Source organism: Taudactylus pleione, unplaced genomic scaffold (genome assembly GCF_031769625.1).
Source record: "Taudactylus pleione unplaced genomic scaffold, aTauple2 ptg000027l, whole genome shotgun sequence".
Taxonomy (NCBI): domain Eukaryota; kingdom Metazoa; phylum Chordata; class Amphibia; order Anura; family Myobatrachidae; genus Taudactylus; species Taudactylus pleione.
In genome coordinates, this window is record NW_028284429.1 from 3,194,288 (window position 1) to 3,219,249 (window position 24,962).

Consider the following 24,962-nt stretch of genomic DNA (forward strand, 5'->3'; position numbering starts at 1 on the left):
CTTCTGTCTCCCTCCCGCACCCTCTCTCCCTCCCCCCTTCCTTCTGTCTCCCTCCTGCACCCTCTCTCTCTCATTCTCCCCCCTTCCTTCTGTCTCCCTCCCGCACCCTCTCTCCCTCCCCCCTTCCTTCTGTCTCCCTCCCGCTCCCTCTCTCTCTCATTCTCCCCCTTCCTCCTGTCTCCCTCCCGCACCCTCTCTCTCTCATTCTCCCCCCTTCCTTCTGTCTCCCTCCCGCACCCTCTCTCTCATTCTCCCCCCTTCCTTCTGTCTCCCTCCCGCACCCCCTCTCTCTCATTCTCACCCCTTCCTTCTGTCTCCCTCCCGCACCCTCTCTCTCTCATTCTCCCCCCTTCCTTCTGTCTCCCTCCCGCACCCTCTCTCATTCTCCCCCCTTCCTTCTGTCTCCCTCCCGCACCCTCTCTCTCATTCTCCCCCCTTCCTTCTGTTTCCCCTCGCACCCTCTCTCTAATTCTCCCCCCTTCCTTCTGTCTCCCTCCCGCACCCTCTCTCTCATTCTCCCCCCTTCCTTTTGTCTCCCTCCCGCACCCTCTCTCATTCTCCCCCCTTCCTTCTGTCTCCCTCCCGCACCCTCTCTCTCTCCCTCCCCTCTTCCTTCTGTCTCCCTCCCGCGCCCTCTCTCTCTCTCATTCTCCCCTCTTCCTTCTATCTCCCTCCCGCACCCTCTCTCTCATTCTCCCCCCTTCCCTCTGTCTCCCTCCCGCACCCTCTCTCTCTCTCATTCTCCCCCCTTCCTTCTGTCTTCCTCCCGCACCCTCTCTCCCTCCCCCTTCATTCTGTCTCCCTCCCGCACCCTCTCTCTCTCTGTCATTCTCCCCCCTTCCTTCTCTCTCCCTCCCGTACCCTCTCTTCCTCCCCCCTTCCTTCTGTCTCCCTCCCGCACCCTCTCTCTCTCTGTCATTCTCCCCCCTTCCTTCTGTCTCCCTCCCGCACCCTCTCTCTCTGTCATTCTCCCCCTTCCTTCTGTCTCCCTCCCGCACCCTCTCTCCCTCCCCTCTTCCTTCTGTCTCCCTCCCGCACCGTCTCTCTCTCATTATCCCCCCTTCCTTCTGTCTCCCTCCCGCACCCTCTCTCTCTCATTCTCCCCCCTTCCTTCTGTCTCCCTCCCGCACCCCCTCTCTCTCATTCTCCCCCCTTCCTTCTGTCTCCCTCCCGCACCCTCTCTCTCACTCCCCCCTTCCTTCTGTCTCCCTCCCGCACCCTCTCTCTCTCATTCTCCCCCTTCCTCCTGTCTCCCTCCCGCACCCTCTCTCTCTCATTCTCCCCCCTTCCTTCTGTCTCCCTCCCGCACCCTCTCTCTCATTCTCCCCCCTTCCTTCTGTCTCCCTCCCGCACCCCCTCTCTCTCATTCTCCCCCCTTCCTTCTGTCTCCCTCCCGCACCCTATCTCTCTCTTTCTCCCCCCTTCCTTCTGTCTCCCTCCCGCACCCTCTCTCTCTCATTCTCCCCCTTCCTTCTGTCTCCCTCCCGCACCCTCTCTCTCTCATTCTCCCCCCTTCCTTCTGTCTCCCTCCCGTACCCTCTCTCCCTCCCCCCTTCCTTCTGTCTCCCTCCCGCACCCTCTCTCTCTCATTCTCCCCCTTCCTCCTGTCTCCCTCCCGCACCCTCTCTCTTTCATTCTCCCCCCTTCCTTCTGTCTCGCTCCTGCACCCTCTCTCTTATTCTCCCCCCTTCCTTCTGTCTCCCTCCCGCACCCCCTCTCTCTCATTCTCCCCCCTTCCTTCTGTCTCCCTCCCGCACCCCCTCTCTCTCATTCTCACCCCTTCCTTCTGTCTCCCTCCTGCACCCTCTCTCTCTCATTGTCCCCCCTTCCTTCTGTCTCCCTCCCGCACCCTCTCTCTCTCATTCTCCCCCCTTCCTTCTGTCTCCCTCCCGCACCCTCTCTCTCTCATTCTCCCCCCTTCCTTCTGTCTCCCTCCCGCACCCCCTCTCTCTCCCTCCCCCCTTCCTTCTGTCTCCCTCCCGCACCCTCTCTCTCTCATTCTCCCCCCTTCCTTCTGTCTCCCTCCCGCACCCTCTCTCTCTCATTCTCCCCCCTTCCTTCTGTCTCCCTCCCGCACCCTCTCTCTCATTCTCCCCCCTTCCTTCTGTCTCCCCCCCCGCACCCTCTCTCTCTCATTCTCCCCCCTTCCTTCTGTCTCCCTCCCGCACCCTCTCTCTCTCATTCCCCCCCCCTCCTTCTGTCTCCCTCCCGCACCCTCTCTCTCTCATTCTCCCCCCTTCCTTCTGTCTCCCTCCCGCACCCTCTCTCTCTCCCTCCCCCCTTCCTTCTATCTCCCTCCCGCACCCTCTCTCTCTCATTCTCCCCCCTTCCTTCTGTCTCCCTCCCGCACCCTCTCTCTCTCATTCTCCCCCCTTCCTTCTGTCTCCCTCCCGCACCCTCTCTCATTCTCCCCCCTTCCTTCTGTCTCCCTCCGCTCCCTCTCTCATTCTCCCCCCTTCCTTCTGTCTCCCTCCCGCACCCTCTCTCTCTCTCTCATTCTCCCGCCTTCCTTCTGTTTCCCCTCGCACCCTCTCTCTAATTCTCCCCCCTTCCTTCTGTCTCCCTCCCGCACCCTCTCTCATTCTCCCCCCTTCCTTCTGTCTCCCTCCCGCACCCTCTCTCTCTCCCTCCCCCCTTCCTTCTGTCTCCCTCCCGCACCCTCTCTCTCTCCCTCCCCCCTTCCTTCTGTCTCCCTCCCGCACCCTCTCTCTCTCTCATTCTCCCCTCTTCCTTCTGTCTCCCTCCCGCACCCTCTCTCTCATTCTCCCCCCTTCCTTCTGTCTCCCTCCCGCACCCTCTCTCTCTCTCATTCTCCCCCCTTCCTTCTGTCTTCCTCCCGCACCCTCTCTCCCTCCCCCTTCAGTCTGTCTCCCTCCCGCACCCTCTCTCTCTCTGTCATTCTCCCCCCTTCCTTCTCTCTCCCTCCCGTACCCTCTCTTACTCCCCCCTTCCTTCTGTCTCCCTCCCGCACCCTCTCTCTCTCTGTCATTCTCCCCCTTCCTTCTGTCTCCCTCCCGCACCCTCTCTCCCTCCCCTCTTCCTTCTGTCTCCCTCCCGCACCGTCTCTCTCTCATTATCCCCCCTTCCTTCTGTCTCCCTCCCGCACCCTCTCTCTCTCATTCTCCCCCCTTCCTTCTGTCTCCCTGCCGCACCCTCTCTCTCTCATTCTGCCCCCTTCCTTCTGTCTCCCTCCCGCACCCTCTTTCTCTCCCTCCCCCCTTCCTTCTGTCTCCTTCCTGCACCCTCTCTCTCTCATTCTCCCCCCTTCCTTCTGTCTCCCTCCCGCACCCTCTCTCTCTCATTCTCCCCCCTTCCTTCTGTCCCCCTCCCGCACCCTCTCTCTCATTGTCCCCCCTTCCTTCTGTCTCCCTCCCACACCCTCTCTCTCTCATTCTCCCCCCTTCCTTCTGTCTCCCTCCCGCACCCTCTCTCTCTCATTCTCCCCCCTTCTGTCTCCCTCCCGCACCCTCTTTCTCTCATTCTCCCCCCTTCCTTCTGTCTCCCTCCCGCACCCTCTCTCTCATTCTCCCCCCTTCCTTCTGTCTCCCTCCCGCACCCTCTCTCTCTCATTCTCCCCCCTTCCTTCTGTCTCCCTCCCGCACCCCCTCTCTCTCATTCTCCCCCCTTCCTTCTGTCTCCCTCCCGCACCCTCTCTCTCTCATTCTCCCCCCTTCCTTCTGTATCCCTCCCGCACCCTCTCTCTCTCATTCTCCCCCCTTCCTTCTGTCTCCCTCCCGCACCCTCTCTCTCTCATTCTCCCCCCTTCCTTCTGTCTCCCTCCCGCACCCTCTCTCATTCTCCCCCCTTCCTTCTGTCTCCCTCCCGCACCCTCTCTCTCTCTCTCATTCTCCCCCCTTCCTTCTGTTTCCCCTCGCACCCTCTCTCTAATTCTCCCCCCTTTCTTCTGTCTCCCTCCCGCACCCTCTCTCTCATTCTCCCCCCTTCCTTTTGTCTCCCTCCCGCACCCTCTCTCATTCTCCCCCCTTCCTTCTGTCTCCCTCCCGCACCCTCTCTCTCTCCCTCCCCCCTTCCTTCTGTCTCCCTCCCGCACCCTCTCTCTCTCTCATTCTCCCCTCTTCCTTCTGTCTCCCTCCCGCACCCTCTCTCTCATTCTCCCCCCTTCCTTCTGTCTCCCTCCCGCACCCTCTCTCTCTCATTCTCCCCCCTTCCTTCTGTCTCCCTCCCGCACCCTCTCTCATTCTCCCCCCTTCCTTCTGTCTCCCTCCCGCTCCCTCTCTCTCTCATTCTCCCCCCTTCCTTCTGTTTCCCCTCGCACCCTCTCTCTAATTCTCCCCCCTTTCTTCTGTCTCCCTCCCGCACCCTCTCTCTCATTCTCCCCCCTTCCTTTTGTCTCCCTCCCGCACCCTCTCTCATTCTCCCCCCTTCCTTCTGTCTCCCTCCCGCACCCTCTCTCTCTCCCTCCCCCCTTCCTTCTGTCTCCCTCCCGCACCCTCTCTCTCTCTCATTCTCCCCTCTTCCTTCTGTCTCCCTCCCGCACCCTCTCTCTCATTCTCCCCCCTTCCTTCTGTCTCCCTCCCGCACCCTCTTTCTCTCATTCTCCCCCCTTCCTTCTGTCTCCCTCCCGCACCCTCTCTCTCATTCTCCCCCCTTCCTTCTGTCTCCCTCCCGCACCCTCTCTCTCTCATTCTCCCCCCTTCCTTCTGTCTCCCTTCCGCACCCTCTCTCTCTCATTCTCCCCCCTTCCTTCTGTCTCCCTCCCGCACCCCCTCTCTCTCATTCTCCCCCCTTCCTTCTGTCTCCCTCCCGCACCCTCTCTCTCTCATTCTCCCCCCTTCCTTCTGTATCCCTCCCGCACCCTCTCTCTCTCATTCTCCCCCCTTCCTTCTGTCTCCCTCCCGCACCCTCTCTCTCTCATTCTCCCCCCTTCCTTCTGTCTCCCTCCCGCACCCTCTCTCATTCTGCCCCCTTCCTTCTGTCTCCCTCCCGCACCCTCTTTCTCTCCCTCCCCCCTTCCTTCTGTCTCCTTCCTGCACCCTCTCTCTCTCATTCTCCCCCCTTCCTTCTGTCTCCCTCCCACACCCTCTCTCTCTCATTCTCCCCCCTTCCTTCTGTCCCCCTCCCGCACCCTCTCTCTCATTGTCCCCCCTTCCTTCTGTCTCCCTCCCACACCCTCTCTCTCTCATTCTCCCCCCTTCCTTCTGTCTCCCTCCCGCACCCTCTCTCTCTCATTCTCCCCCCTTCTGTCTCCCTCCCGCACCCTCTTTCTCTCATTCTCCCCCCTTCCTTCTGTCTCCCTCCCGCACCCTCTCTCTCATTCTCCCCCCTTCCTTCTGTCTCCCTCCCGCACCCTCTCTCTCTCATTCTCCCCTCTTCCTTCTGTCTCCCTCCCGCACCCTCTCTCTCTCATTCTCCCCCCTTCCTTCTGTCTCCCTCCCGCACCCCCTCTCTCTCATTCTCCCCCCTTCCTTCTGTCTCCCTCCCGCACCCTCTCTCTCTCATTCTCCCCCCTTCCTTCTGTATCCCTCCCGCACCCTCTCTCTCTCATTCTCCCCCCTTCCTTCTGTCTCCCTCCCGCACCCTCTCTCTCTCATTCTCCCCCCTTCCTTCTGTCTCCCTCCCGCACCCTCTCTCATTCTCCCCCCTTCCTTCTGTCTCCCTCCCGCACCCTCTCTCTCTCTCTCATTCTCCCCCCTTCCTTCTGTTTCCCCTCGCACCCTCTCTCTAATTCTCCCCCCTTTCTTCTGTCTCCCTCCCGCACCCTCTCTCTCATTCTCCCCCCTTCCTTTTGTCTCCCTCCCGCACCCTCTCTCATTCTCCCCCCTTCCTTCTGTCTCCCTCCCGCACCCTCTCTCTCTCCCTCCCCCCTTCCTTCTGTCTCCCTCCCGCACCCTCTCTCTCTCTCATTCTCCCCTCTTCCTTCTGTCTCCCTCCCGCACCCTCTCTCTCATTCTCCCCCCTTCCTTCTGTCTCCCTCCCGCACCCTCTTTCTGTCATTCTCCCCACTTCCTTCTGTCTCCCTCCCGCACCCTCTCTCTCATTCTCCCCCCTTCCTTCTGTCTCCCTCCCGCACCCTCTCTCTCTCATTCTCCCCCCTTCCTTCTGTCTCCCTCCCGCACCCTCTTTCTCTCATTCTCCCCCCTTCCTTCTGTCTCCCTCCCGCACCCCCTCTCTCTCATTCTCCCCCCTTCCTTCTGTCTCCCTCCCGCACCCTCTCTCTCTCATTCTCCCCCCTTCCTTCTGTATCCCTCCCGCACCCTCTCTCTCTCATTCTCCCCCCTTCCTTCTGTCTCCCTCCCGCACCCTCTCTCTCTCATTCTCCCCCCTTCCTTCTGTCTCCCTCCCGCACCCTCTCTCATTCTCCCCCCTTCCTTCTGTCTCCCTCCCGCACCCTCTCTCTCTCTCTCATTCTCCCCCCCTTCCTTCTGTTTCCCCTCGCACCCTCTCTCTAATTCTCCCCCCTTTCTTCTGTCTCCCTCCCGCACCCTCTCTCTCATTCTCCCCCCTTCCTTTTGTCTCCCTCCCGCACCCTCTCTCATTCTCCCCCCTTCCTTCTGTCTCCCTCCCGCACCCTCTCTCTCTCCCTCCCCCCTTCCTTCTGTCTCCCTCCCGCACCCTCTCTCTCTCTCATTCTCCCCTCTTCCTTCTGTCTCCCTCCCGCACCCTCTCTCTCATTCTCCCCCCTTCGTTCTGTCTCCCTCCCGCACCCTCTCTCTCTCTCATTCTCCCCCCTTCCTTCTGTCTTCCTCCCGCACCCTCTCTCCCTCCCCCTTCATTCTGTCTCCCTCCCGCACCCTCTCTCTCTCTGTCATTCTCCCCCCTTCCTTCTCTCTCCCTCCCGTACCCTCTTTTCCTCCCCCCTTCCTTCTGTCTCCCTCCCGCACCCTCTCTCTCTCTGTCAATCTCCCCCCTTCCTTCTGTCTCCCTCCCGCACCCTCTCTCTCTGTCATTCTCCCCCTTCCTTCTGTCTCCCTCCCGCACCCTCTCTCCCTCCCCTCTTCCTTCTGTCTCCCTCCCGCACCGTCTCTCTCTCATTATCCCCCCTTCCTTCTGTCTCCCTCCCGCACCCTCTCTCTCTCATTCTCCCCCCTTCCTTCTGTCTCCCTCCCGCATCCTCTCTCTCTCATTCTCCCCCCTTCCTTCTGTCTCCCTCCTGCACCCTCTCTCTCTCCCTCCCCCCTTCCTTCTGTCTCCCTCCCGCACCCTCTCTCTCTCATTCTCCCCCCTTCCTTCTGTCTCCCTCCCGCACCCTCTCTCTCTAATTCTCCCCCCTTCCTTCTGTCTCCCTCCCGCACCCTCTCTCTCTCATTCTCCCCCCTTCCTTCTGTCTCCCTCCCGCACCCTCTCTCTCTCATTCTCCCCCCTTCCTTCTGTCTCCCTCCCGCACCCTCTCTCTCTCATTCTCCCCCCTTCCTTCTGTCTCCCTCCCGCACCCTCTCATTCTCCCCCCTTCCTTCTGTCTCACTCCCGCACCCTCTCTCCCTCCCCCCTTCCTTCTGTCACCCTCCCGCACCCTCTCTCTCTCATTCTCCCCCCTTCCTTCTGTCTCCCTCCCGCACACTCTCTCTCTCATTCTCCCCCCTTCCTTCTGTCTCCCTCCCGCACCCTCTCATTCTCCCCCCCTTCCTTCTGTCTCCCTCCCGCACCCTCTCTCCCTCCCCCCTTCCTTCTGTCTCCCTCCTGCACCCTCTCTCTCTCATTCTCCCCCCCTTCCTTCTGTCTCCCTCCCGCACCCTCTCTCCCTCCCCCCTTCCTTCTGTCTCCCTCCCGCTCCCTCTCTCTCTCATTCTCCCCCTTTCTCCTGTCTCCCTCCCGCACCCTCTCTCTCTCATTCTCCCCCCTTCCTTCTGTCTCCCTCCCGCACCCTCTCTCTCATTCTCCCCCCTTCCTTCTGTCTCCCTCCCGCACCCCCTCTCTCTCATTCTCACCCCTTCCTTCTGTCTCCCTCCCGCACCCTCTCTCTCTCATTCTCCCCCCTTCCTTCTGTCTCCCTCCCGCACCCTCTCTCATTCTCCCCCCTTCCTTCTGTCTCCCTCCCGCACCCTCTCTCTCATTCTCCCCCCTTCCTTCTGTTTCCCCTCGCACCCTCTCTCTAATTCTTCCCCCTTCCTTCTGTCTCCCTCCCGCACCCTCTCTCTCATTCTCCCCCCTTCCTTTTGTCTCCCTCCCGCACCCTCTCTCATTCTCCCCCCCTTCCTTCTGTCTCCCTCCCGCACCCTCTCTCTCTCCCTCGCCCCTTCATTCTGTCTCCCTCCCGCACCCTCTCTCTCTCTCATTCTCCCCTCTTCCTTCTGTCTCCCTCCCGCACCCTCTCTCTCATTCTCCCCCCTTCCTTCTGTCTCCCTCCCGCACCCTCTCTCTCTCTCATTCTCCCCCCCTTCCTTCTGTCTTCCTCCCGCACCCTCTCTCCCTCCCCCTTCCTTCTGTCTCCCTCCCGCACCCTCTCTCTCTCATTCTCCCCCTTCCTTCTGTCTCCCTCCCGCACCCTCTCTTCCTCCCCTCTTCCTTCTGTCTCCCTCCCGCACCGTCTCTCTCTCATTATCCCCCCTTCCTTCTGTCTCCCTCCCGCACCCTCTCTCTCTCATTCTCCCCCCTTCCTTCTGTCTCCCTCCCGCACCCTCTCTCTCTCATTCTGCCCCCTTCCTTCTGTCTCCCTCCCGCACCCTCTTTCTCTCCCTCCCCCCTTCCTTCTGTCCCCCTCCCGCACCCTCTCTCTCATTCTCCCCCCTTCCTTCTGTCTCCCTCCCACACCCTCTCTCTCTCATTCTGCCCCCCTTCCTTCTGTCTCCCTCCCGCACCCTCTCTCTCTCATTCTCCCCCTTCTGTCTCCCTCCCGCACCCTCTTTCTCTCATTCTCCCCCCCTTCCTTCTGTCTCCCTCCCGCACCCTCTCTCTCATTCTCCCCCCTTCCTTCTGTCTCTCTCCCGCACCCTGTCTCTCTCATTCTCCCCCCTTCCTTCTGTCTCCCTCCCGCACCCTCTCTCTCTCATTCTCCCCCCTTCCTTCTGTCTCCCTCCCGCACCCCCTCTCTCTCATTCTCCCCCCTTCCTTCTGTCTCCCTCCCGCACCCTCTCTCTCTCATTTTCCCCCCTTCCTTCTGTCTCCCTCCCGCACCCCCTCTCTCTCATTCTCCCCCCTTCCTTCTGTCTCCCTCCCGCACCCTCTCTCTCTCATTCTCCCCCCTTCCTTCTGTTTCCCTCCCGCACCCTCTCTCTCTCATTCTCCCCCCTTCCTTCTGTCTTCCTCCCGCACCCTCTCTCCCTCCCCCTTCATTCTGTCTCCCTCCCGCACCCTCTCTCTCTCTGTCATTCTCCCCCCTTCCTTCTCTCTCCCTCCCGTACCCTCTTTTCCTCCCCCCTTCCTTCTGTCTCCCTCCCGCACCCTCTCTCTCTCTGTCATTCTCCCCCCTTCCTTCTGTCTCCCTCCCGCACCCTCTCTCTCTGTCATTCTCCCCCTTCCTTCTGTCTCCCTCCCGCACCCTCTCTCCCTCCCCTCTTCCTTCTGTCTCCCTCCCGCACCGTCTCTCTCTCATTATCCCCCCTTCCTTCTGTCTCCCTCCCGCACCCTCTCTCTCTCATTCTCCCCCCCTTCCTTCTGTCTCCCTCCCGCATCCTCTCTCTCTCATTCTCCCCCCTTCCTTCTGTCTCCCTCCTGCACCCTCTCTCTCTCCCTCCCCCCTTCCTTCTGTCTCCCTCCCGCACCCTCTCTCTCTCATTCTCCCCCCTTCCTTCTGTCTCCCTCCCGCACCCTCTCTCTCTCATTCTCCCCCCTTCCTTCTGTCTCCGTCCCGCACCCTCTCTCTCTCATTCTCCCCCCTTCCTTCTGTCTCCCTCCCGCACCCTCTCTCTCTCATTCTCCCCCCTTCCTTCTGTCTCCCTCCCGCACCCTCTCTCTCTCATTCTCCCCCCCTTCCTTCTGTCTCCCTCCCGCACCCTCTCATTCTCCCCCCCTTCCTTCTGTCTCACTCCCGCACCCTCTCTCCCTCCCCCCTTCCTTCTGTCACCCTCCCGCACCCTCTCTCTCTCATTCTCCCCCCCTTCCTTCTGTCTCCCTCCCGCACACTCTCTCTCTCATTCTCCCCCCTTCCTTCTGTCTCCCTCCCGCACCCTCTCATTCTCCCCCCTTCCTTCTGTCTCCCTCCCGCACCCTCTCTCCCTCCCCCCTTCCTTCTGTCTCCCTCCTGCACCCTCTCTCTCTCATTCTCCCCCCTTCCTTCTGTCTCCCTCCCGCACCCTCTCTCCCTCCCCCCCTTCCTTCTGTCTCCCTCCCGCTCCCTCTCTCTCTCATTCTCCCCCTTTCTCCTGTCTCCCTCCCGCACCCTCTCTCTCTCATTCTCCCCCCTTCCTTCTGTCTCCCTCCCGCACCCTCTCTCTCATTCTCCCCCCTTCCTTCTGTCTCCCTCCCGCACCCCCTCTCTCTCATTCTCACCCCTTCCTTCTGTCTCCCTCCCGCACCCTCTCTCTCTCATTCTCCCCCCTTCCTTCTGTCTCCCTCCCGCCCCCTCTCTCATTCTCCCCCCTTCCTTCTGTCTCCCTCCCGCACCCTCTCTCTCATTCTCCCCCCTTCCTTCTGTTTCCCCTCGCACCCTCTCTCTAATTCTTCCCCCTTCCTTCTGTCTCCCTCCCGCACCCTCTCTCTCAATCTCCCCCCTTCCTTTTGTCTCCCTCCCGCACCCTCTCTCATTCTCCCCCCTTCCTTCTGTCTCCCTCCCGCACCCTCTCTCTCTCCCTCGCCCCTTCATTCTGTCTCCCTCCCGCACCCTCTCTCTCTCTCATTCTCCCCTCTTCCTTCTGTCTCCCTCCCGCACCCTCTCTCTCATTCTCCCCCCTTCCTTCTGTCTCCCTCCCGCACCCTCTCTCTCTCTCATTCTCCCCCCTTCCTTCTGTCTTCCTCCCGCACCCTCTCTCCCTCCCCCTTCCTTCTGTCTCCCTCCCGCACCCTCTCTCTCTCATTCTCCCCCTTCCTTCTGTCTCCCTCCCGCACCCTCTCTTCCTCCCCTCTTCCTTCTGTCTCCCTCCCGCACCGTCTCTCTCTCATTATCCCCCCTTCCTTCTGTCTCCCTCCCGCACCCTCTCTCTCTCATTCTCCCCCCCTTCCTTCTGTCTCCCTCCCGCACCCTCTCTCTCTCATTCTGCCCCCTTCCTTCTGTCTCCCTCCCGCACCCTCTTTCTCTCCCTCCCCCCTTCCTTCTGTCCCCCTCCCGCACCCTCTCTCTCATTCTCCCCCCTTCCTTCTGTCTCCCTCCCACACCCTCTCTCTCTCATTCTGCCCCTTCCTTCTGTCTCCCTCCCGCACCCTCTCTCTCTCATTCTCCCCCTTCTGTCTCCCTCCCGCACCCTCTTTCTCTCATTCTCCCCCCTTCCTTCTGTCTCCCTCCCGCACCCTCTCTCTCATTCTCCCCCCTTCCTTCTGTCTCTCTCCCGCACCCTGTCTCTCTCATTCTCCCCCCTTCCTTCTGTCTCCCTCCCGCACCCTCTCTCTCTCATTCTCCCCCCTTCCTTCTGTCTCCCTCCCGCACCCCCTCTCTCTCATTCTCCCCCCTTCCTTCTGTCTCCCTCCCGCACCCTCTCTCTCTCATTCTCCCCCCTTCCTTCTGTCTCCCTCCCGCACCCCCTCTCTCTCATTCTCCCCCCTTCCTTCTGTCTCCCTCCCGCACCCTCTCTCTCTCATTCTCCCCCCTTCCTTCTGTCTCCCTCCCGCACCCTCTCTCTCTCATTCTCCCCCCCTTCCTTCTGTCTTCCTCCCGCACCCTCTCTCCCTCCCCCTTCATTCTGTCTCCCTCCCGCACCCTCTCTCTCTCTGTCATTCTCCCCCCTTCCTTCTCTCTCCCTCCCGTACCCTCTTTTCCTCCCCCCTTCCTTCTGTCTCCCTCCCGCACCCTCTCTCTCTCTGTCATTCTCCCCCCTTCCTTCTGTCTCCCTCCCGCACCCTCTCTCTCTGTCATTCTCCCCCTTCCTTCTGTCTCCCTCCCGCACCCTCTCTCCCTCCCCCCTTCCTTCTGTCTCCTTCCCACACCCTCTCTCTCTCATTCTCCCCCCTTCCTTCTGTCTCCCTCCCGCACCCTCTCTCTCTCAATCTCCCCCCTTCCTTCTGTCCCCCTTCCGCACCCTCTCTCTCATTCTCCCCCCCTTCCTTCTGTCTCCCTCCCGCACCCTCTCTCTCTCATTCTCCCCCCTTCCTTCTGTCTCCCTCCCGCACCCTGTCTCTCTCATTCTCCCCCCTTCTGTCTCCCTCCCGCACCCTCTTTCTCTCATTCTCCCCCCCTTCCTTCTGTCTCCCTCCCGCACCCTCTCTCTCTCATTCTCCCCCCTTCCTTCTGTCTCCCTCCCACACCCTTTCTCTCTCATTCTCCCCCCTTCCTTCTGTCTCCCTCCCGCACCCCCTCTCTCTCATTCTCCCCCCCTTCCTTCTGTCTCCCTCCCGCACCCCCTCTCTCTCATTCTCCCCCCTTCCTTCTGTCTCCCTCCCGCACCCTCTCTCTCTCATTCTCCCCCCCTTCCTTCTGTCTCCCTCCCGCACCCTCACTCTCCCTCCCCCCTTCCTTCTGTCTCCCTCCCGCATCCTCTCTCTCTCATTCTCCCCCCTTCCTTCTGTCTCCCTCCCGCACCCTCTCTCTCTCCCTCCCCCCTTCCTTCTGTCTCCCTCCCGCGACCCTCTCTCTCTCATTCTCCCCCCTTCCTTCTCTCTCCCTCCCGCACCCTTTCTCTCTCATTCTCCCCCCCCCTTCCTTCTGTCTCCCTCCCGCACCCTCTCTCTCCATTCTCCCCCCTTCCGTCTGTCTCCTTCCCGCACCCTCTCTCTCTCATTCTCCCCCCTTCCTTCTGTCTCCCTCCCGCACCCTCTCTCTCTCATTCTCCCCCCTTCCTTCTGTCCCCCTCCCGCACCCTCTCTCTCATTCTCCCCCCTTCCTTCTGTCTCCCTCCCGCACCTTCTCTCTCTCATTCTCACCCCTTCCTTCTGTCTCCCTCCCGCACCCTCTCTCTCTCATTCTCCCCCCTTCCTTCTGTCTCCCTCCCGCACCCTCTCTCTCATTCTCCCCCCTTCCTTCTGTCTCCCTCCCGCACCCTCTCTCTCTCATTCTCCCCCTTTCTGTCTCCCTCCCACACCCTCTTTCTCTCATTCTCCCCACTTCCTTCTGTCTCCCTCCCACACCCTCTCTCTCATTCTCCCCCCTTCCTTCTGTCTCCCTCCCTCACCCTCTCTCTCTCATTCTCCCCACTTCCTTCTGTCTCCCTCCCGCACCCCCTCTCTCTCATTCTCCCCCCTTCCTTCTGTCTCCCTCCCGCACCCTCTCTCTCACTCCCCCCTTCCTTCTGTCTCCCTCCCGCATCCTCTCTCTCTCATTCTCCCACCTTCCTTCTGTCTCCCTCCCGCACCCTCTCTCTCTCATTCTCCCCCCTTCCTTCTGTCTCCCTCCCGCACCCTCTCTCTCTCCCTCCCCCCTTCCTTCTGTCTCCCTCCCGCACCCTCTCTCTCTCATTCTCCCCCCTTCCTTCTGTCTCCCTCCCGCACCCTCTCTCTCTCATTCTCCCCCCTTCCTTCTGTCTCCCTCCCGCACCCTCTCTCTCTCATTCTCCCCCCTTCCTTCTGTCTCCCTCCCGCACCTTCTCTCTCTCATTCTCCCCCCTTCCTTCTGTCTCCCTCCCGCACCCTCTCTCTCTCATTCTCCCCCCTTCCTTCTGTCTCCCTCCCGCACCCTCTCATTCTCCCCCCCTTCCTTCTGTCTCACTCCCGCACCCTCTCTCCCTCCCTCCTTCCTTCTGTCTCCCTCCCGCACCCTCTCTCTCTCATTCTCCCCCCTTCCTTCTGTCTCCCTCCCGCACACTCTCTCTCTCATTCTCCCCCCTTCCTTCTGTCTCCCTCCCGCACCCTCTCATTCTCCCCCCTTCCTTCTATCTCCCTCCCGCACCCTCTCTCCCTCCCCCCTTCCTTCTGTCTCCCTCCCGCACCTTCTCTCTCTCATTCTCCCCCCTTCCTTCTGTCTCCCTCCTGCACCCTCTCTCCCTCCCCCCTTCCTTCTGTCTCCCTCCCGCACCCTCTCTCTCTCATTCTCCCCCTTCCTCTTGTCTCCCTCCCGCACCCTCTCTCTCTCATTCTCCCCCCTTCCTTCTGTCTCCCTCCCGCACTCTCTCTCTCATTCTCCCCCCTTCCTTCTGTCTCCCTCCCGCACCCCCTCTCTCTCATTCTCCCCCCTTCCTTCTGTCCTCCCTCCCGCACCCTCTCTCTCTCATTCTCCCCCCTTACTTCTGTCTCCCTCCCGCACCCCCTCTCTCTCATTCTCCCCCCCTTCCTTCTGTCTCCCTCCCGCACCCTCTCTCTCTCATTCTCCCCCCTTCCTTCTGTCTCCCTCCCGCACCCTCTCTCTCCCTCCCCCCTTCCTTCTGTCTCCCTCCCGCATCCTCTCTCTCTCATTCTCCCCCCTTCCTTCTGTCTCCCTCCCGCACCCTCTCTCTCTCCCTCCCCTCTTCCTTCGCCCTCCCTCCCGCGACCCTCTCTCTCTCATTCTCCCCCCCTTCCTTCTGTCTCCCTCCCGCACCCTCTCTCTCTCATTCTCCCCCCTTCCTTCTGTCTCCCTCCCGCACCCTCTCTCTCTCATTCTCCCCCCCTTCCTTCTGTCTCCCTCCCACACCCTCTCTCTCTCATTCTCCCCCCTTCCTTCTGTCTCCCTCCCGCACCCTCTCTCTCTCATTCTCCCCCCCTTCCTTCTGTCTCCCTCCCGCACCCTTTCTCATTCTCCCCCCTTCCTTCTGTCTCCCTCCGCACCCTCTCTCATTCTCCCCCCTTCCTTCTGTCTCCCTCCCGCACCCTCTCTCTCTCTCTCATTCTCCCCCCTTCCTTCTGTCTCCCTCCCGCACCCTCTCTCTCATTCTCCCCCCTTCCTTCTGTCTCCCGCACCCTCTCTCTCATTCTCCCCCCTTCCTTTTGTCTCCCTCCCGCACCCTCTCTCATTCTCCCCCCTTCCTTCTGTCTCCCTCCCGCACTCTCTCTCTCTCCCTCCCCCCTTCCTTCTGTCTCCCTCCCGCACCCTCTCTCTCTCCCTCCCCCCTTCCTTCTGTCTCCCTACCGCACCCTCTCTCTCATTCTCCTCCCTTCCTTCTGTCTCCCTCCCGCACCCTCTCTCTCATTCTCCCCCCTTCCTTCTGTCTCCCTCCCGCACCCTCTCTCTCTCTCATTCTCCCCCTTCCTTCTGTCTCCCTCCCGCACCCTCTCTCCCTCCCCCTTCATTCTGTCTCCCTCCCGCACCCTCTCTCTCTCTGTCATTCTCCCCCCCTTCCTTCTGTCTCCCTCCCGTACCCTCTCTTCCTCCCCCCTTCCTTCTGTCTCCCTCCCGCACCCTCTCTCTCTCTGTCATTCTCCCCCCTTCCTTCTGTCTCCCTCCCGCACCCTCTCTCCCTCCCCCTTCCTTCTGTTTCCCTCCCGCACCCTCTCTCCTCTCATTATTCCCCCGTTCCTTCTGTCTCCCTCCCTCACCCTCTCTCTCTCATTCTCCCCCCTTCCTTCTGTCTCCCTCCCGCACCCTCTCTCTCTCATTCTGCCCCCTTCCTTCTGTCTCCCTCCCGCACCCTCTTTCTCTCCCTCCCCCCTTCCTTCTGTCTCCTTCCCGCACCCTCTCTCTCTCATTCTCCCCCCTTCCTTCTGTCTCCCTCCCGCACCCTCTCTCTCTCATTCTCCCCCCTTCCTTCTGTCCCCCTCCCGCACCCTCTCTCTCATTCTCCCCCCTTCCTTCTGTCTCCCTCCCGCACCCTCTCTCTCTCATTCTCCCCCCTTCCTTCTGTCTCCCTCCCGCACCCTCTCTCTCTCATTCTCCCCCCTTCTGTCTCCCTCCCGCACCCTCTTTCTCTCATTCTCCCCCCTTCCTTCTGTCTCCCTCCCGCACTCTCTCTCTCTCATTCTCCCCCCTTCCTTCTGACATCCCTCCCACACCCTTTCTCTCTCATTCTCCCCCCTTCCTTTTGTCTCCCTCCCGCACCCTCTCTCATTCTCCCCCCTTCCTTCTGTCTCCCTCCCGCACTCTCTCTCTCTCCCTCCCCCCTTCCTTCTGTCTCCCTCCCGCACCCTCTCTCTCTCCCTCCCCCCTTCCTTCTGTCTCCCTACCGCACCCTCTCTCTCTCTCATTCTCCTCCCTTCCTTCTGTCTCCCTCCCGCACCCTCTCTCTCATTCTCCCCCCTTCCTTCTGTCTCCCTCCCGCACCCTCTCTCTCTCTCATTCTCCCCCCTTCCTTCTGTCTCCCTCCCGCACCCTCTCTCCCTCCCCCTTCATTCTGTCTCCCTCCCGCACCCTCTCTCTCTCTGTCATTCTCCCCCCTTCCTTCTGTCTCCCTCCCGTACCCTCTCTTCCTCCCCCCTTCCTTCTGTCTCCCTCCCGCACCCTCTCTCGCTCATTCTGCCCCCTTCCTTCTGTCTTCCTCCCGCACCCACTCTCTCTCATTCTCCCCCCTTCCTTCTGTCTCCCTCCCGCACCCTCTTTCTCTCGTTCTCCCCCCTTCCTTCTGTCTCCCTCCCGCACTCTCTCTCTCTCATTCTCCCCCCTTCCTTCTGACATCCCTCCCACACCCTTTCTCTCTCATTCTCCCCCCTTCCTTCTGTCTCCCTCCCGCACCCCCTCTCTCTCATTCTCCCCCCTTCCTTCTGTCTCCCTCCTGCACCCTCCCTCTCATTCTCCCCCCTTCCTTCTGTCTCCCTCCCGCACCCTCTCTCTCTCATTCTCCCCCCTTCCTTCTGTCTCCCTCCCGCACCCTCTCTCTCTCCCTCCCCCCTTCTTTCTGTCTCCCTCCCGCGACCCTCTCTCTCTCATTCTCCCCCCTTCCTTCTGTCTCCCTCCCGCACCCTCTCTCTCTCATTCTCCCCCCTTCCTTCTGTCTCCCTCCCGCACCCTCTCTCTCATTCTCCCCCCTTCCTTCTGTCTCCTTCCCGCACCCTCTCTCTCTCATTCTCCCCCCTTCCTTCTGTCTCCCTCCCGCACCCTCTCTCTCTCATTCTCCCCCCTTCCTTATGTCCCCCTCCCGCACCCTCTCTCTCATTCTTCCCCCTTCCTTCTGTCTCCCTCCCGCACCCTCTCTCTCTCATTCTCCCCCCTTCCTTCTGTCTCCCTCCCGCACACTCTCTCTCTCATTCTCCCCCCTTCCTTCTGTCTCCCTCCCGCACCCTCTCTCTCATTCTCCCCCCTTCCTTCTGTCTCCCTCCCGCACCCTCTCTCTCTCATTCTCCCCCCTTCTGTCTCCCTCCCGCTCCCTCTTTCTCTCATTCTCCCCACTTCCTTCTGTCTCCCTCCCGCACCCTCTCTCTCATTCTCCCCCCTTCCTTCTGTCTCCCTCCCGCACCCTCTCTCTCTCATTCTCCCCCCTTCTGTCTCCCTCCCGCACCCTCTCTCTCTCATTCTCCCCCCTTCCTTCTGTCTCCCTCCCGCACCCTCTCTCTCATTCTCCCCCCTTCCTTCTGTCTCCTCCTGCACCCTCTCTCTCTCCCTCCCCCCTTCCTTCTGTCTCCCTCCCGCACCCTCTCTCTCTCATTCTCCCCCCTTTCTTCTGTCTCCCTCCCGCACCCTCTCTCTCTCATTCTCCCCCCTTCCTTCTGTCTCCCTCCCGCACCCTCTCTCTCTCATTCTCCCCCCTTCCTTCTGTCTCCCTCCCGCACCCTCTCTCTCTCATTCTCCCCCCTTCCTTCTGTCTCCCTCTCGCACCCTCTCTCTCTCATTCTCCCCCCTTCCTTCTGTCTCACTCCCGCACCCTCTCATTCTCCCCCCTTCCTTCTGTCTCACTCCCGCACCCTCTCTCCCTCCCCCCTTCCTTCTGTCTCCCTCCCGCACCCTCTCTCTCTCATTCTCCCCCCTTCCTTCTGTCTCCCTCCCGCACACTCTCTCTCTCATTCTCCCCCCTTCCTTCTGTCTCCCTCCCGCACCCTCTCATTCTCCCCCCTTCCTTCTGTCTCCCTCCCGCACCCTCTCTCCCTCCCCCCTTCCTTCTGTCTCCCTCCAGCACCCTCTCTCTCTCATTCTCCCCCCTTCCTTCTGTCTCGCTCCCGCACCCTCTCTCCCTCCCACCTTCCTTCTGTCTCCCTCCCGCACCCTCTCTCTCTCATTCTCCCCCTTCCTCCTGTCTCCCTCCCGCACCCTCTCTTTCTCATTCTCCCCCCTTCCTTCTGTCTCCCTCCCGCACCCTCTCTCTCATTCTCCCCCCTTCCTTCTGTCTCCCTCCCGCTCCCCCTCTCTCTCATTCTCCCCCCTTCCTTCTGTCTCTCTCCCGCACCCTCTCTCTCTCATTTTCCCCCCTTCTGTCTCCCTCCCGCACTCTCTCTCTCTCATTCTCCCTCCTTCCTTCTGTCTCCCTCCCGCACCCTCTTTCTCTCATTCTCCCCCCAGCACCCTCTCTCCCTCCCCCCCTTCCTTCTGTCTCCCTCCGGCACCCTCTCTCTTTCATTCTCCCCCTTCCTCCTGTCTCCCTCCCACACCCTCTCTCTCACATTCTCCCCCCTTCCTTCTGTCTCCCTCCCGCACCCTCTCTCTCATTCTGCCCCCTTCCATCTGTCTCCCTCCCGCACCCCCTCTCTCTCATTCTCCCCCCTTCCTTCTGTCTCCCTCCCGCACCCTCTCATTCTCCCCCCTTCCTTCTGTCTCACTCCCGCACCCTCTCTCCCTCCCTCCTTCCTTCTGTCTCCCTCCCGCACCCTCTCTCTCTCATTCTCCCCCCTTCCTTCTGTCTCCCTCCCGCACCCCCTCTCTCTCAATCTCCCCCCTTCCTTCTGTCTCCCTCCCGCACCCTCTCTCTCACTCCCCCCTTCCTTCTGTCTCCCTCCCGCATCCTCTCTCTCTTTCTCCCCCCTTCCTTCTGTCTCCCTCCTGCACCCTCTCTCTCTCCCTCCCCCCTTCCTTCTGTCTCCCTCCCGCACCCTCTCTCTCTCATTCTCCCCCCTTCCTTCTGTCTCCCTCCCGCACCCTCTCTCTCTCATTCTCCCCCCTTCCTTCTGTCTCCCTCCCGCACCCTCTCTCTCTCATTCTCCCCCCTTCCTTCTGTCTCCCTCCCGCACCCTCTCTCTCTCATTCTCCCCCCTTCCTTCTGTCTCCCTCCCGCACCCTCTCATTCTCCCCCCTTCCTTCTGTCTCACTCCCGCACCCTCTCTCCCTCCCCCCTTCCTTCTGTCTCCCTCCCGCACCCTCTCTCTCTCATTCTCCCCCCTTCCTTCTGTCTCCCTCCCGCACACTCTCTCTCTCATTCTCCCCCCTTCCTTCTGTCTCCCTCCCGCACCCTCTCATTCTCCCCCCTTCCTTCTGTCTCCCTCCCGCACCCTCTCTCCCTCCCCCCTTCCTTCTGTCTCCCTCCCGCACCCTCTCTCTCTCATTCTCCCCCCTTCCTTCTGTCTCCCTCCCGCACCCTCTCTCCCTCCCACCTTCCTTCTGTCTCCCTCCCGCACCCTCTCTCTCTCATTCTCCCCCTTCCTCCTGTCTCCCTCCCGCACCCTCTCTTTCTCATTCTCCCCCCTTCCTTCTGTCTCCCTCCCGCACCCTCTCTCTCATTCTCCCCCCTTCCTTCTGTCTCCCTCCCGCACCCCCTCTCTCTCATTCTCCCCCCTTCCTTCTGTCTCTCTCCCGCACCCTCTCTCTCTCATTTTCCCCCCTTGCTTCTGTCTCCCTCCCGCACTCTCTCTCTCTCATTCTCCCTCCTTCCTTCTCTCTTCCTCCCGCACCCTCTTTCTCTCATTCTCCCCCCTTCCTTCTGTCTCCCTCCAGCACCCTCTCTCCCTCCCCCCTTCCTTCTGTCTCCCTCCTGCACCCTCTCTCTTTCTATCTCCCCCTTCCTCCTGTCTCCCTCCCGCACCCTCTCTCTCTCATTCTCCCCCCTTCCTTCTGTCTCCCTCCTGCACCCTCTCTCTCATTCTCCCCCCTTCCATCTGTCTCCCTCCCGCACCCCCTCTCTCTCATTCTCCCCACTTCCTTCTGTCTCCCTCCCGCACCCCCTCTCTCTCATTCTCACCCCTTCCTTCTGTCTCCCTCCCGCACCCTCTCTCTCTAATTCTCCCCCCTTCCTTCTGTCTCCCTCCCGCACCCTCTCTCTCTCATTCTCCCCCCTTCCTTCTGTCTCCCTCCTGCACCCTCTCTCTCTCCCTCCCCCCTTCCTTCTGTCTCCCTCCCGCACCCTCTCTCTCTCCCTCCCCCCTTCCTTCTGTCTCCCTCCCGCACCCTCTCTCTCTCCCTCCCCCCCTTCCTTCTGTCTCCCTACCGCACCCTCTCTCTCTCTCATTCTCCTCCCTTCCTTCTGTCTCCCTCCCGCACCCTCTTTCTCTCCCTCCCCCCTTCCTTCTGTCTCCTTCCCACACCCTCTCTCTCTCATTCTCCCCCCTTCCTTCTGTCTCCCTCCCGCACCCTCTCTCTCTCCCTCCCCCCTTCCTTCTGTCTCCCTCCCGCATCCTCTCTCTCTCATTCTCCCCCCTTCCTTCTGTCTCCCTCCAGCACCCTCTCTCTCTCCCTCCCCCCTTCCTTCTGTCTCCCTCCCGCACCCTCTCTCTCTCATTCTCCCCCCTTCCTTCTGTCTCCCTCCCGCACCCTCTCTCTCCCATTCTCCCCCCTTCCTTCTGTCTCCCTCCCGCACCCTCTCTCTCATTCTCCCCCTTCCTTCTGTCTCCCCCCCCGCACCCTCTCTCTCTCATTCTCCCCCCTTCCTTCTGTCTCCCTCCCGCACCCTCTCTCTCTCATTCTCCCCCCTTCCTTCTGTCTCCCTCCTGCACCCTCTCTCTCTCATTCTCCCCCCTTCCTTCTGTCTCCCTCCCGCACCCTCTCTCTCTCATTCTCCCCCCTTCCTTCTGTCTCCCTCCCGCACCCCCTCTCTCTCATTCTCCCCCCTTCCTTCTGTCTCCCTCCCGCACCCTCTCTCTCTCATTCTCCCCCCTTCCTTCTGTCTCCCTCCCGCACCCCCTCTCTCTCATTCTCCCCCCTTCCTTCTGTCTCCCTCCCGCACCCTCTCTCTCTCATTCTCCCCCCTTCCTTCTGTCTCCCTCCCGCACCCTCTCTCTCCCTCCCCCCTTCCTTCTGTCTCCCTCCCGCATCCTCTCTCTCTCATTCTCCCCCCTTCCTTCTGTCTCCCTCCCGCACCCTCTCTCTCTCCCTCCCCTCTTCCTTCGCCCTCCCTCCCGCGACCCTCTCTCTCTCATTCTCCCCCCTTCCTTCTGTCTCCCTCCCGCACCCTCTCTCTATCATTCTCCCCCCTTCCTTCTGTCTCCCTCCCGCACCCTCTCTCTCTCATTCTCCCCCCTTCCTTCTGTCTCCCTCCCACACCCTCTCTCTCTCATTCTCCCCCCTTCCTTCTGTCTCCCTCCCGCACCCTCTCTCTCTCATTCTCCCCCCTTCCTTCTGTCTCCCTCCCGCACCCTTTCTCTCTCATTCTCCCCCCTTCCTTCTGTCTCCCTCCCGCACCCTCTCTCATTCTCCCCCCTTCCTTCTGTCTCCCTCCCGCACCCTCTCTCTCTCTCTCATTCTCCCCCCTTCCTTCTGTCTCCCTCCCGCACCCTGTCTCTCATTCTCCCCCCTTCCTTCTGTCTCCCTCCCGCACCCTCTCTCTCATTCTCCCCCCTTCCTTTTGTCTCCCTCCCGCACCCCCTCTCTCTCATTCTCCCCCCTTCCTTCTGTCTCCCTCCCGCACTCTCTCTCTCTCCCTCCCCCCTTCCTTCTGTCTCCCTCCCGCACCCTCTCTCTCTCCCTCCCCCCTTCCTTCTGTCTCCCTACCGCACCCTCTCTCTCTCTCATTCTCCTCCCTTCCTTCTGTCTCCCTCCCGCACCCTCTTTCTCTCCCTCCCCCCTTCCTTCTGTCTCCTTCCCACACCCTCTCTCTCTCATTCTCCCCCCTTCCTTCTGTCTCCCTCCCGCACCCTCTCTCTCTCAATCTACCCCCTTCCTTCTGTCCCCCTTCCGCACCCTCTCTCTCATTCTCCCCCCTTCCTTCTGTCTCCCTCCCGCACCCTCTCTCTCTCATTCTCCCCCCTTCCTTCTGTCTCCCTCCCGCACCCTGTCTCTCTCATTCTCCCCCCTTCTGTCTCCCTCCCGCACCCTCTTTCTCTCATTCTCCCCCCTTCCTTCTGTCTCCCTCCCGCACCCTCTCTCTCTCATTCTCCCCCCTTCCTTCTGTCTCCCTCCCACACCCTTTCTCTCTCATTCTCCCCCCTTCCTTCTGTCTCCCTCCCGCACCCCCTCTCTCTCATTCTCCCCCCTTCCTTCTGTCTCCCTCCCGCACCCCCTCTCTCTCATTCTCCCCCCTTCCTTCTGTCTCCCTCCCGCACCCTCTCTCTCTCATTCTCCCCCCTTCCTTCTGTCTCCCTCCCGCACCCTCACTCTCCCTCCCCCCTTCCTTCTGTCTCCCTCCCGCATCCTCTCTCTCTCATTCTCCCCCCTTCCTTCTGTCTCCCTCCCGCACCCTCTCTCTCTCCCTCCCCCCTTCCTTCTGTCTCCCTCCCGCACCCTCTCTCTCTCATTCTCCCCCCTTCCTTCTGTCTCCCTCCCGCACCCTTTCTCTCTCATTCTCCCCCCTTCCTTCTGTCTCCCTCCCGCACCCTCTGTCTCATTCTCCCCCCTTCCTTCTGTCTCCCTTCCGCACCCTCTCTCTCTCATTCTCCCCCCTTCCTTCTGTCTCCCTCCCGCACCCTCTCTCGCTCATTCTGCCCCCTTCCTTCTGTCTCCCTCCCGCACCCTCTTTCTCTCCCTCCCTCTCTCTATTTCTCGGTCCTCCTCTCTCCTTCCCTCCTCTCTCTCACCCTTTTTTCTTTACCCCGCTATTTCTCTCCTCTTTCCCTCTCTTCCTCTCCCCTCCTCTCTCTCTCCCCCCCTCTTTCTCTCTCTCCCACACTCTCTTTTTCTCTCCTCTCCCTTGTCCTGTTCTTTTCTTCCCTATCTCTCTCTCTCTCTCTTTCTCTCTCACTAAACATCTCTCTTTTTCTTCCTTCCCTCTCTCTCCCTCGTCCGCTCTCTTCCCCCTCCCTCTCTCGCCCTCTTTCTCCACCCTCCCTATACCTCTCTCTCCCCTCCCTTTCATCCTCACCCTCTCTTTTTCTTCCCTCCCTCTCTCTACCCCACTTTCCTTCCCTCCCTCTCTCTCCCCCTCCCTCCCTCTCTCTCTCTCTACCTCTTCCTCTCTTTCTCTCTCCCCCTCCCTCTCTCTGACTCTCTCTCTCTCCCTCCCTCTCCCTCTCTCTCTCACTCTCTCTCTCTCTCTCTCTCTCTCTCCGTTTCATCTAGATTGCCTCACTGAGGTGTATTACCAGTGACAATGTACAGTACTGTGATTCCACCTTACACTGGTACAACATGGCTGATATTGTGTTTGTTTCTCTCAGACGTGATTATAGGAGCTGTGGTTGGAAGTATACTGGGCATTCTGGTTATCGGCATAATAGGATTTATTATCTGGTGGAGAAGAAGGTAAAGCAATTGGAACATGTGAGAGTGTGAACACGTATTACATGTTATAGGTCATGTACGCGTATCTAGAGTCAGACACCTTGGTCATGGGCCGCTGGGTCTGGGTGATGCACCTTATACAGGTCAGAGGTTTCTCCTGACACACTGCCCGATTTCACCTGATTTCAAGCTTCCATTGACCATAAAAATGACTGTTTTTATTACCAATTGGGTCTACGTGCGCAGAGCAGTGCCCTGATGGACATCTAGGCACAATGCTGGCACACACTGAGGCACATGGGTCCAAAGTGGGATGTTTTGCACTTAGGAAATGACCTTCTGTGGAAGCAAACATTATGCCTCCTGAACCTATTGCAGCCCATAAAAACAGAAGGAACTGAAAATGCCTCATGCCTCTGTAATGCCGACTTGGCTTTTCCTTTTAAATGATTGGCACTTTCAAAAATCTGACAGACTTGCTCCGGTCCCTGCATCACGTAGGTTAATATATTTCCCCATGAATAACTGTACACTGTACAGTATCAGCATCCACACGTTTATCTGCCCAGGTCACATCCTCCACCAATATTTACTCACTAGTTTGCAAGTATATAAAGTAGATTTCAACAAGATCTGTACTGGATGTCAGTGTTTTCCTTATAACCATGCAATTATGTAGCTTTAGGCAATCTGTTGCTCCCTGCATATATTCATAATGCATCTTTGTCACCAGCAGGTGGCAGCATTGTATGGTGTTGTGTCATGCTGGTATACTGTAATCACAGAACTGTAAGCTATAAAGCAGGAGGGTAACAGACAGACAGACAGACAGATAGGAGATTTACAGGAGACAAGAAAAAGTAAAGATATAGGTTCTAAATAATGCTGAACCTACATTTAAATATAAATAAATTATATACATATTTATAAAATCCACATTCTGCTATTTAAGAAAAGTCGTGGTACTTATCAGTATCTCAGGACATAGACAATTAGCTTCACCGTTTAATATTGGCAAGTAGTCCCCAATATCCTGATGGGATCTTACAGATGTCACAAAGATAAGATGCATGTGCGCGGTATCATGTACTGAAACACTATGGCAGAGGATGGAGACTGTGGGAGAGGGATCGCTAGATTGCAAGATCCCTCCCCTGCAAAAATGCCATCTTAGGGTAGCGCCAAACTACGGGGCAAAGCACTGAAAAGCTGCGCGTATTTGGAACCTGTAGATAGGATCAGATTGTAGATCTCCTGCATTAGGCCGTTGCTAGATTTATCGCCCCAATACTTACATCATACACAAACTGCATTTTCTGAATGATTTCAATTAAAAAAAGGGGCTTGATACATATGCCTCTTAGAGCCCTTAATTATCCTTGTACAGGACATGCAAGCCGGTCTATAAACCGTGATTCATATGTATAGGTATCGCACGCTAACCGATAGCGCCACTGAACCTCTGGCTGATACTCATAAATTTGTGATGAAAAAAACAATGTTGCAAAGTGACACATTGTGATAAACATTGGGATTATTTATATAACTTAAACCTATTGTTAGCTATATAGGTGACTATGGAGGAAAGAGGTTAGATACCGCTGCACTGCGCCTAGTTATTTGGTAA

The 24,962-nt window shown here is 59.4% G+C and overlaps 1 protein-coding gene across 1 annotated transcript in view; it reads left to right on the plus strand.

Annotated features, from left to right (window-relative positions):
• The window catches only part of LOC148539149 (receptor-type tyrosine-protein phosphatase eta-like), a 294,391-nt gene that overhangs the window by 186,308 nt on the left and 83,121 nt on the right, over positions 1 to 24,962 (plus strand). The window contains exon 26 of the mRNA XM_088451820.1: positions 23,272 to 23,356. Within this exon, the coding sequence (XP_088307946.1) occupies positions 23,272 to 23,356 (85 nt within the window). The remainder of the gene's footprint in view (positions 1 to 23,271; positions 23,357 to 24,962) is intronic.